The sequence below is a fragment of the Camelus dromedarius genome, chromosome X (genome assembly GCF_036321535.1).
Source record: "Camelus dromedarius isolate mCamDro1 chromosome X, mCamDro1.pat, whole genome shotgun sequence".
NCBI lineage: Eukaryota > Metazoa > Chordata > Mammalia > Artiodactyla > Camelidae > Camelus > Camelus dromedarius.
The window spans coordinates 89,639,497-89,654,084 of NC_087472.1; the positions used below are offsets into that span (position 1 = coordinate 89,639,497).

At 34.3% G+C, this 14,588-nt stretch overlaps 1 protein-coding gene and 1 long non-coding RNA gene across 10 annotated transcripts in view; one reads left to right on the forward strand and one right to left on the reverse strand.

Annotated features, from left to right (window-relative positions):
- Positions 1–14,588, forward strand: part of DMD (dystrophin) — a 1,947,932-nt gene that overhangs the window by 718,025 nt on the left and 1,215,319 nt on the right. For all 9 annotated transcript variants that reach the window (XM_064483309.1, XM_031445593.2, XM_064483311.1 and 6 more), the window contains one exon: positions 12,069–12,156. In XM_064483309.1, coding sequence (XP_064339379.1) covers positions 12,069–12,156 — 88 coding nt within the window. The remainder of the gene's footprint in view (positions 1–12,068; positions 12,157–14,588) is intronic.
- LOC135320282 (uncharacterized) overlaps positions 1–14,588 on the reverse strand; it is a 100,243-nt gene that overhangs the window by 41,090 nt on the left and 44,565 nt on the right. The window contains exon 3 of the long non-coding RNA XR_010379534.1: positions 12,050–12,134. This is a non-coding gene — a long non-coding RNA (uncharacterized LOC135320282). The remainder of the gene's footprint in view (positions 1–12,049; positions 12,135–14,588) is intronic.

Below are 14,588 nucleotides of genomic sequence, written 5' to 3' on the forward strand. Positions count from 1 at the left end.
TTTCCAGATATTTATGTATTACATTACCATAACTAGAAGATGCCCAGCCTTTTTCAATATTTATGATGAGATGGTTTGCTGTTTTTATTCCCTACCAAAACGTTAGAGTTTTGTCCTTCACAGTTGGGGTTTTTATTAATTTAATAAGGACTGCTTTACCTTCAGGGACATTATTAAGGCTTTGACTTTTGATTTTGACATAAACATCCATTTTTGTTATGTAATTGGCAATAGTTTGTGAGAGAATTTCTAACAGGCAGAGTAGATAGTCTGCATTGGGCAAGCTGAAGAAACAAGTATTCTGAATCTTAAATAAGTTTTTTTTAATTGGGCTCTTTTTTTAAATCTTTTTTTTTGTTTTTGGTCAGGGGAGGTATAATTAAGTTTATTTATTTATTTTTTAGAGGAGGTACTGAGAATTGAACCCAGGACCTCATGCATGCTAAGCATGCACTCTACCTCTTGAGCTATACCCTCCCCTCAAATGTTAGAGCTGTTTTGTTTGTTTTGGGGTGTTTTTTTAGGGGGGAGCTAATTAGGTTTATTTTTTTTGATGGAGGTACTGGGGATTGAAACCAGGACCTCGTGCATGCTAAGCATGTGCTCTACCATTGAGCTGTACCCAACTCCCCTTAAATAATTTTAACTATAGGAAGGTCATCTGTGTGGATTAACTTTTTTTTTTGAGCATTTGACTTCATAAATTATGAAATCTATTAGACTTTTACAAATACAACACTACCACAGATAGAAGGTAATACTTGCTGTGGAGTTGGAACTATTAGAGAACAAAAAAAGACCTTCTAGGAAAAAATAACCTTTTTTAGGCTGCTTAGGGTAGAGAGAGAATTTCATCACCATTGCTCAGAGTTGACTTTTATAAATGGGAAAGTGATTTTAAATTGCTTATTAGCTTTATATGCTATTCTGTTAGCAGCTTAATAATGGATTACTATAAATAGTTTTAAGAAATGGGAATTATGATTATATTGTTAATGTTTTAGTTTTAAAATTAAACTGAAGACTAATATATATGGTAGAAAATTAGCAAAATGCCTTATTTCATAATATACTTATTTGAAGGTATATTCTTTGTTATGATTTTTGAGGGAAATTCCACAAGTAGAAAATTACTTAGAGAAGATGCACTCTACGTTTCAGAGTTCATGTGACATATTCGAGCACTTAAAGTATAAATCACCTTGGGAAGACATTTTATTAGCTAATTAAATTTTTGAATCTATCTGAATAATCTGCTTATCTGCTTGTCATCCTATTTTTGTATCTTAAAATAGCTTTGATCAAGCAGGAAAATTGAGTTCCAGCATTTCAAGAATATAAATTCACAAATTTCCTGTTATCATATGGTTACCTAGAAGCAATTTGCATTTAATCAATAGTGCCAGCAATGACAGGCTGAAAGTGCTAAAAAATGTACAATATTGTATGAGTGGTTTTCTGATGCCTTGTGAGTCACCTTTATCAACTTCTGTTCTCATTTTCTGAAATAACAACATCATTCTTAATTGCCTACTAAAATAAGACATGGTATGATTTACCTAGACATTTCCTTCAGGCTAAATATAATGTATATGTATTAAAAATCCTTGAGAGAAATACATAGTAATGATGATGGATATGCTGTTTAGGCGTACATTAATTTTCTTCTTAACCTGTCAGTTTATGTAGGTTATTTTGAACACTTGGGAGGCCCATCTCATGAACTGGAGTGGTATTAATTCATTTTTAGGCATCCATTAAAAATGGCTAAATATTATCCTTTTTTCCTTTAACTTGAAGTCATAAATGAATGATGTGGAATCAAGTCCTTTTAGCCAATTAGATTATCCTAGAGCATTATCAGTTCAGTGTTAGATACTTTTAAATCTAACGTTATTTTTCCTTCTCTTCTAACTATGTGTTTTATCTGTATAATTAACACAATACACTTAGTTAAAAGTTGAGTTCTAGGGGACATATCTACTCATAGTGTGGTCCCTAGACTGCCAATATTGGCATCATCTGTGAGCTTATTAGACCTGTAGGCTTTCAGACCTAATAAAGCAGAATTTGCACTTGAACCAGATCCACAGGTGATTCCTATGTATATAAAACTTTGAGAATCAATACACAGTCTGACACGTTACTAGACTCCTAGATGTTTCTTCCTCATTCTGTAAATGTCACCACAGTCCAGAATTTCCAGCTGAATTAACAGCTAGCTACTCAGCTTCTTGAATTGAACACATGGTAATGTAAGTTAGTAATTAAAACAACAAAACAACCTCTTCTTACTACAAGGTGATTGTACAGCTGTTTAATGTTCTCCTGAAAGCCTTCCTACTAGCTGTTAAGGGCAGCAGGCCTCGGGCTCTTCCTGGGACCTGTACTTGCTTACACCCATACCGAATCAACTTTTAACCAAGTTCTGTTGCAAATCTTCACGCCAATGATTCCTCATTTCCCTTCTCTCTATTGTCCGTTTCCCACCCAGAATACAAGTATCTCTATTCATCTTTCCTTTCTTGTATCTTCATCTCTGTGGTTTTTTGCAGTTTCCTCTGTCTCACTCTTCTTGGTACTTTCTCGCACAGACTCACTGTGTATTCTGAAACCTTTCTTCCAAAACAAACTTTGTATCTTGTATACCCATTCTGTTCTTACACGAAAACTTTGTTCATCTTGAAGATCACCACTAAGACTAAGGGCTCATTCCCCTACTCCATTAGAGTTGCTAGTTTACTCACTTGCCAGGGTCAATTCCAAAGGTACCACTCTTAGGTAAAACTCTCTTCCATTGTGTTTCATGCCAAGTGGCCATTTATCATTCACCATTTTATTATAGTATTTTCTCATTGAAGACTTTTGCACAAGGTCCACAATCCTCTCCACCCAGGTTGTGCCTTCATCCTTAAAAATCAGCTCCCGTGGGCTGTCCTGCTGTCTCCAGAAGCTTCCATTTCCCTCATCTCCTCAGTTCAGCTACCCACTTGCATAACTACAGTAGATGTTTCACTGTCAGACATTATTCCATTTCTGAAATACCATACTTTAACAGATTTATCAGTACGTCTTCATAAGTTTTCCATGCTTCCCTAGTAAATTTTCCTCAATTTCTCTCAACAGTTACTTCAAGTATTTATGGCTCTCTTCAACTTCTCCCTGCCATTGACAATAGATGACTTTCCCTCTTACTTTAATTAAAATAATAGTTATTAAATTATGTGTATTTATGCTTACAGTCTCTTTCTTTCCCTCTGCCTTGGTGGAAGAGACTGTGCTTTGACTAGTTAAGGCTAATCGTCCCTGTCTGTGTCCTAAGGAACCTGCTTCCATTTAGCCACACATCCATGTCTTCAGTCTCTCTCTATTTCCCAGGTCTTTATCATCAGCCTTTAAACAGGCTGTTTTACTATCTTTGAGGAAACCTTCCTCTCCTATAAACCCACGTATGAATACTTTTGTCCCTTATTTTCTCAACTTCTCTGCAGGACTAGACCCTATTAACCTCTTTGTCCTTCTTGAAATTCTTTCTTCCTTTGGCTATGCGATCCCACTATCTACTGTTGACCCTTCTTACATTTTTTTGTGGATGTGTTCCATGTTATTTTTCCTTTAATACTGATACTCTCTACAGTTTTTCCTTTGTTTTTCTTCCCTAGATTATTTTCATTGCTTCTCATTCAAATATCTTCTATATTCTAATGAGCCCCAGATATATATCTTTAGCTCATGCCTCTCCTTTAAAACCTAGACCAATATATCTAATGACCTGATGGACACATTTAATTGAATATTTGCCTGAAAACTCAAAATGAACTTCAGACTCTCCCCAGCCCTCCTTTATTCTTTCTTTTTACTTTTCCTCTTCCAGCAGCCTAATCCAGAAACCTCAAAGCTTAACTGTGTCATCTGGATTTTTTTTTCCACTGTTCACAAGTCTACCCTTTGACAAGTTCAATTAATCTCATTCCCTCGACAGCTCTTGAAACTGTCCAATTCTCTCTATTCCCATGACTATGACTCTGATGATAGCTAATATCATGGCTTACTTCTGATGACAGTCCCTAGCTGGTCTTCGCTGTCACTAATTTTGTATTCCTTTAGTTTTCATGTCACTTTTGCCAAAGTGAACTTACAAAAACATAAATAGTACCCTGTTATGCCTCTGTTTATTATTCATTTGAGAAAGAGAAAAGCAATCACTGAAGCCCAGGAGCTGGCTTGGCGCTACAGGTAGGCTTTGGAGATGCTAGATGCTGTGCCAGTGCTCAAAGCTAGTCTGTGAGCTTCTCCTTTTGGATATGACGAACAGCACAGATTGCCAATGTCAGACAGGCCTCTCTGTGATCGTGATGGATCACGACAAAAATGTGACCATTGTGTAATTGTGTCTCAATGCAGACAAAAAGAATAACATTGTCCAAACCACCTAAAGTGATCACACATTCCTCATCTTCAATAACATGGCAGATAATACGCCTTTACTAATCGTAGCTTTAAGCTCTCTGCATACTTCCTGCCATATAGATTAAAAAAAATTAAGACCCAATCTTAGAATTACCCCCACTTCCTTACAGAATATAATTAAAGGCCAAACCTTGCTTCCTTGACCAGTCCCATCACCTTACACAAACCCAAATCCTATGAGCTATTTGTAACATCATCCTAGAGACTTACTCCATAGTTCCTTATTACATTCCATCTCTCTTGTAACAACTGAATCAACTTAACTTTGTTAATCTACGGGCATGTTCCTGATGGCCTTTGGCTGAAAGGCATTAACAAAGTCAGTTTCTTCATGTTGCCTTTATGAAGACCACCATGACCTAATTCCCATTTACTAATCCAAAATATTGTTTCATTGGTTAGATTGTTGGTTTCTAGAAACTAGGGACTGGAACTTAATCTGTTTAGCTTTTGTTTTTTGTTCATTTTGGTTTGGCTTAGTTTGGTTTTGGTATCCTAGTGCCTAATAGAGTGCCTGGTATTTAACACAATTAGTGTTTGACTATATGAATAAGTAATTTTTTTCCAGTTCTGCAGGCACATTTTAGGTCAGGCTCTGCTACCAATATGAAGGATGTAACAACTTCTGAATAAACATTTGAGTGAATAAATTACTTTTTCTGTCAAAGGGCAAAACTTCATTATAGGATGTTAAGTGAATAGAAAATTAATTGCTTCTAAAGTCAGAGTAGGACTCTGGGGAATGTGGAACTTACTTTCATATTAATTAGAGAAGATGTCATGAAAGGAGGAGGCTTTTAAGAGATGCTGGTAAAGAACAGGACAAGAGGTCATAAATGTTTTTAATCAACTTATTAAAGACTTAGTAAGCTTCCTTGTCTGTGTACTTTGCTTAAAGCTTATTTTAATTATTTGTTTATATTCTTATATAACTCAATTGTATTTTTGATCAATTAATTAATTTTTTTGAATTATAATTCACATACAGTATTAGTTTCAGGTGCCCAGTGTAGTGATTTGAATTGTCTTTTATTTTGCTCTTGAAGTTATACATTTTAGAATTCATAATTTCCTTATGATCACTGAATTTTCATGAGCCCAAACTGTATTTGAAAGTGAGCAATATATTCCTTATGGAATGTTTCACTAATGCCTTTTTAAGCTTCTGTATTCTTTACTTGAAGCTATGTGTACTAGGTACTTTAGAATCTGAGTAGTAGCTTCTAAACATATGATCATATATTAAATATATACTGAGCAAAAATTTTAATATGCTGTTGAGGAAATTTTAAAACTGTGTTCTATTATAAAACACATACTTTTAAGATTAAAAATATTACATGCATATTATACATATGTATATATATGATAACCATATATATAGGGAAATAGGCACACATACAGAGAAGCTGGTGAGTTTCTTTATGAAGAAAGATAATGTTAAGGGCAGAGATGTTTTCATGAAGAAGGTGATTTCTAAGAGGTAGTTTTAGTTACTGGTGCTTAATGCTGTAAGAAGTATTGTACTGGGCAAGAAAAAAAAAAACAGTGCCCATCATGAAAGAACTTTCTCCGTAGTAGTGAGGACTGAAATCTATAGATACTTGGACTAACGTTGAAGATGAAATGCGTACAAGAAAATGGATGTCATCATTGAAGAACATTTGGATGAAACCCTTGGCCTTGAAAATAAAGGGACAGCTAATATACATATAACGTAAATATATACAGAAAAAGGAAGGAAGGGAAGAAGGAAGGATGGCTGAGAGCCATGGAAGAGGAAGAAAGACTGAAGATGCTGAAACATTTGAAAAACATCTGAGAGAAAAAGTAGTCCCCAGATTTCTAAGACCAGTGAAGTGTTGTTACACTTACTCTCTAGTGGATAACAAAACATCCTAACATGTCAGCATAGCCAAAGATTTTTCACTGTCTGAAAATACAAGAATAACTTAATTAGGGTACTTTAAAATATGATACTCTCTATTTGCCCAATGGGAGTACTTGTTTATTTGCTGCTGAGTCCAAAGAAGCCTGGTTAGGACCATAGTCCAGAACTCTTCCTTCTCTTTTGTTCAGTACTATTTCTGCATTTTACAGTCACCAATGTTGGATCATGATTAATGCAACTTTAGTCTCTTCCTTATGAGGCCAGTTCTCTGTTGTCTTGGTATTTCATTCCATTTCTGCTTAAAAATCAACCTCTTCTAGCCTTATGTTTTTATGTTGCTTTTTCATGGAGTTTATGATTTCTTAGTGAAGATGCCAAAAAAGTGTTTTCTAAAATTTTGTGTGGTAGACGATTGTTGGGAATTTATACTCCCTCTAGTTTTTTAAATATATTTTTTTCATTATTCCATAATAAATGTTATATGCACCATGTTGTTTCTTTTTCACTGTGTTTGTCTCAACTGAGGCAAGATTGTATTTAGTTTTGACTTGATGAACTTCACGTGGTACTATCTGGTTTCTATTTGGGTAATTGTTTATTACCTTTATCAGGACTTTATAACAGTCCTGCTGGAGACCAGGGTGTTATGCCCAACTCTCAACCTAATCTGCACTTTGCCGAAGACTTCATTTGCGTGCCTTTTCTGAGCTTGTAGCGCCAAACCTCACAGGCTGGTTCTAGGACCACTGTGTGTATAGCTCCCAGGATGTGTTACACATTTACACTTTAATAGAACACTTGATCTTGGGGTGGGATGAGAGAGACTGTAATATTGTACATGGAGGTACTCTGCTACTGTAGACATCACTTGAGTATGCATCTGCTGTACACCAGGCGGTATTCTATGCACTGGAGATAGCATGAAGAAGGAAATGCAAAAGGCTACCTGCCCTTATACAGTTTAGATTCCAGTGGGGAAGATGGAAATTGAGCAGCTTATTATGGAAAACATAGATGAAAATAAAGGAAGAATGAGAGCTAAGAAGTGTGTGCTTGTGTAGATAGAGTGGCAATAGAAAGCCTCATCGAGAAAGTGACATTTAAGTAAAGATCTAAAGGCAATGAGGAATTTACACATACCTGAGGCAGGAGCATTTCAGGCAGAGGGGAGAGTAAATGCACAGCCCAAGGAGGTAGGTGCTTACGTAGAGTATCAGGGAACAACAAAGGACGTGTCTGGAGCTGAAATATTAAGGTGTTCAGTAGAAGAGGTTAGAGAGGTCAAGGACATGAAGGTCAGATGAGGCCATGGTCAGGACTTGAGCTTTTACTCAGAGTGAGAAGAGAAGCTACTGGAGAGTTGCACTGGCTTCATCTGTCTGCTGTGTTGAGAAGGTATCTTCAGGGAGCAAAGGGAGGAGCAGAAATACCGTATGTTAGGCTGTTTTGAAACATTCAGACTCCCAAGCAATGATGGGGTCTTTTGACTAGTGCAGTAGTCGTGAGCACACTTATAGCATCACTTTCTGGATGTGCTTTGAGATTAGAACCAACAGAACTTTCTGATGGATTGAATATGGGGTTTGAGAGAAAGGAGTCAAGAAGGATTTTTCATTTTTGGCCTGAACAAATGGAAATGCAGTTGGTGGCCTAGGACGCGCTAAATTTAGAGGTCAGGGAGATGAGGAGGAACCAGCATAGGAGACTGAGTAAAGGCAGTCCTTGAGATCGGAGGAAAGGTGTGTGTGCTTGTAGTCTAGGAGGCCAAAGCAACATTCCCAAGAGGAGGAATCCTCTGAATCAAATTATGGTGAAAAGTAAGCTGAGGACTGAGAATCAGCCTTTGAATGACATTGCATGGAGGCTAACGGTAACATGAATAGCAGCAGTTTCGATGGAAACTGAGTAAGGGGATAGGTGTTTTTCCTTTTTTTTTAATAATGAGGCTAGTGTTTACTTTGTAAGGTTGACCCATGGAAGGCCAATTTTCTTCTTGATGGCACATAGCTCTTTAAAGGAAGGGGATATGCTCTCCATTTTCCAGAACCATGTTCCTCTCCAGACTTTGTTTTTGGTGTATGATTTTTTATTTTTTCTGTGTGTTTTACATATATTTTGTGGAGAAAATGAGAGAAGATAGAATCATTATGAACTACTAATCCCACCTCTTTTAAAACAGAAGTTTATAATATTTCATTTGAGAACAAACGTGTGTGGCCAGATCCAGGAAAATGGGAAGTTTCAGTGATGTCAATGTAGTCAACTTCTTTACAACTTTTTCTATGTGGTTATTTGGACCTGTCATACATTTCTGTGAGCAAGGTACTCTACCAGCTCTTATGGCAAAAATTTTTCATAAAACTTATTTTTAAGATTACCAAGATCACCTTTCATTAGAATGACCACATATGCTACTGTGTCTGGGATGTTCTAGGTTTCTGTCATTTCATTGTCACAATTAATATTTGTTAATTATTTCTAGCTTCCTATTAAACTAAAAACCCCAATTTGGGAAATATATAATATAAAGAGCCTCCTTTAATCCCCACAGAATCCCTGGAGGGTAGGTATCTTGAATGTCATTTTACATAGGAGATATTGAGGCTAAGAAAGGTTGAATCACTTTCCAAGTGTCAAATAGCTAGTAAGCAGTGGAGAAGGAATTCAGACCAACTGAGAACAGAGTGACTCCCAAACTTTTCTTTTCATTACCTTCTTTACTATTTTCTTGCTACCCTAAATTTTCTCATTTTTATCAACCATCTATAGCTGTGTCTGAAATGAAATATTTTCTGGACCCGTCACTGACTTGTTCATATTCCTCAAGGCACATCTGTGCCAATATTTCTCTTTATTTTCCAATATTCCTCTTTAAAGTGATATAACTTATCAGAACCAGACATCATCTAAACACTGACAAATACACAGGGGCTATTAACTAATTCTTTCTCAGACCTCTGTGTCTATTTATGTATCAGTTACTTTATATATAATATACTTCTGGCAATGGAGTGCAGTAACTGAGCTGTACACGGAATTGCCAACCAGCCTATAGACTGTCTGAGTCCATACTAAGTGACCAGGCATTCCTTCTGATACCTGGGTGCCCATGCTGCATTAATGGTTGAATATTTTGAATACCATCCCTGAGTACATCCAAACTATCAGGTTCCTTTTGCTGTGAGTTGTACTAGGATATATTCAAATCCGTTTGATTCATCTTCATTGAAATACCTTTAGAAACATCAGAGTATATTTGAAAGAGAGCTGAACTTAAAGCTAGATCCTCAGGGTTCTAATTTTTGATTTAAAACGTTCTACTTCTGTGATCTTGGATATATGACCTAATCTTATTGGTGCTCAATTTTCCGTTTGTCTAAAATAGGATAAAATAATGCTGATTCTTTCTATCTCACAGAATTATTATGAAATACATATGAAATAATGTACATACACTGTAATTTGGTACACAGTGTAAGGAACTCCCGTTTTTATCATGATTTTTGTCAGTGTTTTCAAATATTTCACAAACCTCTCTGTGCCTCACTTTGCATTTCTGTCAAATTGGGAGAGTAATAGTACCTACTCCATAGATTATTGTTTTGTTGTAGTGGTGATGGTGGTTATTGTTTTTATATATATTAGAATAACTAGAATAATGTGGGCTAACCACACAAGATATTTGAGCTGAAGTATTAACCCTGAGATACTCAATTATAAATTTGTGTCTTTGTTAGTAATACTAATTGATTATTCCATTAGTTGCTTAGAACAAAGAGATTATGATAATGACATTTAGAAGTCCATTGATAATTTTTTACATCACTTATAAAGACAAGATGGTATTCTGACTCTATTCTTTATATAATTTTACTTAAAAAAAGCAAAAGTTCAATGTGGATAAAATACAACCACTATGATAGGAAAGGCTAATAATTCTAAAACTGTTTAGCTCAAAGAACACCAGTTTGTTATCATTGTTCTTGTTGTTTTGTTGTAGTACAAATGTTTTTTCTTATTTTCTCTCTTTTTTTTTCCTGCTGTAGTTCAAATTTGGGACACCTAAAATCCTGCTGTAGCTCTTGATAGTTGTGAATATTTGAATATTATATATTTACTTAGAATGTGCTTACTTTTCTTTTCTGAATGCTCAGTTCTTTGCAAATGACACATTTTAGTGGAGAACACATTTAAAGTATTGGGAAACATGTGCCAGTAAGATGCTAAGAACAGAGAATTTAGAAGACAAAAGTTGAGAATTGAGAAAATGTGAATTTTGGAGTTTCGTCTAGGTTTTTATTTAACAGCATACGATGGCTGCTTTATTTTCATGGACTTTTCGGTTCAGCTACCAAGTTAGAACCTTCCATGGTTGTGCACATGCTTGTGTAAACAATTCAGTAATGTCTTTGTGAAACTGACTTTCAAGATAACCCACAAGTTTCACTTGCTAATTGGTATGGGATCCTGGGAGCATATAATCCCCAAACACCAAAATCTGTGTACTTAGAAATTTTCTAGTAGAATCCAAGATACTAAAATGTGTCTTTCACCTTTGGAGTTTTCATACCAGTGAGATGAACCTGAGTTCTCATTTCCTGCCCTTGATGGCATAATGTAAGTGTATATATTTCAGGTTGGCTATAAATACTTAAATTTGTATTTAGATCTGTGGCATTTAAACAATACACCTCCCATCTGTACTCCAATATTAAACTTTGGAATATTTGTTTAAATGCCTATAGATCTAAATAAAAATGTAAAAAAGTAGTCTGATATAGAATAACCTCCTGCCACAAACTAAGGTGGAATCTTTGTATAATGCCAATATTTCATCACAGAGGTATTGCTCTTACTGTATGTTAAATGCATTATAGCTTGCTTTTTATGCAGGTAGGTTAGTTTCAGGATAGATAACATATATTGTTATACTCAAATCTTTTTAATGACTATAGTAATATAGTTTTACTGCATCATAGTTTAAAATCTGTATCTCTATAGAGACGTCGTTATTAGCTGAACTCAACAGTATCAAATGCTAGATTTTGTTAAATAATTGTGTTTTTGTTCAAAAGTTAACTCTGATTTGGGAAAATGAACAAAGGAATCTATAAAGTTATATAAAACTGAACCTATTTTTCCTTGAATTGGGAGTACTTTGACAATTTTAGTCAGAAAAATTAACCTGTGTTCTTGTATTTAGATAAATTGTTTTTTGCTAAATTATTCATACTAGTATACATTTCCCCACTGTATATACTTACTGGATTTTATGTTTGATTTTTAATACAGAGTATGTAGACTTACGTTATTAGGAGTAATTTCAGTGATTTTTTTAAAAGATAATTTCCATTTTAATTGTCTGACATTTCATCCTTTCATTGTTATGAATAGTCTTTTGTTCTTTTTTTGTGGGGGGCAATTTTAGATTATAATGCATCAGAAACTATTATGTAAAAAACATTAAGGATAGAAATCTTATTTTAAAAAAGTAACAATTCAGTATGAACATGGTTTGTGCTTCTTTTTCATTTTGATGCTTCTAGTGCCAAGAACTTGAGGAAAAATCTGGAAAAATCTTTAGATTCACATGATAAGCTGCCAGAGTGAAATATCTTAAGGCTTGAAAGGGCAAATAGAAGTTATAATTATTCTGTAGTTTCACAATCCTTGTACTGAAATACTCACCTTTGCTATCATGTTGCAGGCCATAGAGCGAGAAAAAGTCGAGAAGTTCAGAAAACTGCAAGATGCCAGCAGATCAGCTCAGGCCCTGGTGGAACAGATGGTGAATGGTAATTACACGGAGTTGATTTAGATAATCTTCTTAGGGATTTGATAAACACATAGGTTCGTATTTATCAAGCTGAATTATATCAGACAAGCACTTCCTGAATGAAAATTTAAATTTAAAGTGAGTTGGTGAGCTTTTTATTATTCTTTTTTAATGCTAAGCAAATTATTAGAGGAAATTCAACTTTGAGTCCAATGGAAGAAAATGGGATGTGGTAGAATATTTTATCAATCTGTTGCCGAGAAATCAATTTTAATGCAAATCTTGCTAGCATTTGTCCAAATAATTTAAGGAAACAAGGTTTGCAGAAATCATTAGAAATGTAAGCAATTGTATAATATATGTAAAGTGATTGGAATCTGATTTAAAATAATTCTTGCAATATATTTTTTCCATACCTGTTTGCTAATAATATGACATTTTCTATGTTGCTTTTCATTTTTTAAATTCATTTAAAAAATATCTCCTCAGGGGATTTTTTTTTTTTAAGTTCAGCTATTTTGGAGTGAGGTAAAAGTACAAAGCTAGCAAAACATTTTTTTAAAACGAATGAATTAAAATTAATTTTTGCTAACAGCGCCTCAAAAGCTGTCTGAACAAAATGTTATTGACGTCAATTGTAAGCAAAGTTCTTTCTGATTGTCTTTGTTATACAACTATATTCATTTCTAGGTATAAGTAATTCATGACAAACAGGGATAATGCTATTTCCAAACAAGGTTTATTTTATTTTTCAAAGGATATGTTTACAAGAATATCATAACCAAATGTAACAAATGTTTTTGTTATGCATGTCAGCTTTTTCCAGATCCTGCCTTCATTCCGAGGCATAAATTCTGTGTATGAATTATTTCTTGCCTTAATTGCCATGTTGGCATTAAAAAATTCAGTAATCTTCCTAGGAAATCAATTCATTTTCTTCTTTAATGAGCCCCATGACTATATTTGGTTAAAAGCAAAAACAAGCAAATATGACAGCTTAAGTATTGGGTTAACAAGTCAATGAATATATACGCAATACAAAATACCGAAAGGTTATTTAGATGCATGTGTGCTGGATGGTTTAACTGATGAGTTTGACAACAGCATATTCATGTGAAATGAAATTATATGATCTATAAAAAAATTCTTGTAGCTATTATACAATTGCCCCCAGGAACTACACTATCAATTTTTCATTTTTATAAGGTGATGCAAAAATCTGTACTTTTAAATGGTCTCATTTCACAATCAAATATCAAGCATGCCTTAACTCAAATCATCTGATACTAGCATAAACTGAATTATTCAAATAGCAGTTACGTTTAGAAATGAAGGGAAATTTTTTTTGTAATTGAAACTATATACAGGGTTAAAATGATCATATGATTAGTGATAATATAATTTTCTAGATTATTGCTCTCATAGCTCTAACTTTTGGAAGCATGAAGGAAAATGAGGACATATACTAGGTCTTTAATAAATATTAATTGACTGATTAAATTCTGTTTAGGAAAGCAATATTACGGCAGTAGTTGAGATAATGACAGAAGTAATTTTGGTCAGAAAGTCATAATACTTCTAAAGGAAAATGCAAATTTGTATAGAAAGCAAAGAGCAGTAAGGGATAGGAGTGAGATTTGAGAGATTACTCATTGGTTGACTGTATTGATCACATTTTAAGCTTCTCATTTGTTACACCAATGAAGATTTTGTCTAAGTGATACATGATTAGGCTCAGATCTGGGGTATAGCTAGAGCTTAGATAGCTCTGCTGCTCCATTCTATCAAACAATTTATATAATTACTAAAAATCAGACTCAAAGATTCTAACTTATCTTTTTGTTTTGTTTTGTCTTTCACAGAACAAAATTGCATAGTATATATTTTATGTGATTGTGCAAAATGTAAGTTAAGCCAGACATGTAATAAGTGGCTGTAGAACCTTTCTAGGTGTATTTCAGAGGGACCTCTAATCCTTACTTAATGGATAGATACAAAACTAGGTTTTACTGATGTGGCTCATGAAGTTGAAAGACAAGTTGAGGTTTCTCTAAGCCAGGTTTCCCAACAGTTAACTCAGTGAAGCTCTTAAATTCACGAGTTCTGAATTTCCTTTCTCAAGTTGGGGCTTTGGAGTTATAATAAAAGTCATAACCATATAAAATGCATACATCCGTGCTCTTTTATTTATAGAAAGGAAGGTGAGAGCTGAATCACAGTACTTTATTTGTGACCTCATGTAAATGTCTATTCCTTTAACCACATAGCACATTGTAAAAATTAAAATGAAGGCAAATCATTTTGTACAATGTTATGTTATGCAATTAATACAAATATATATATATATTCAATATATGTTTTACCATGATAACAATGTTTAGCATATTCACAGTTTAAAATACGTATGAAGAGTAGCATAACTATAGCTTTTTTAAATAAAATACTTCATAA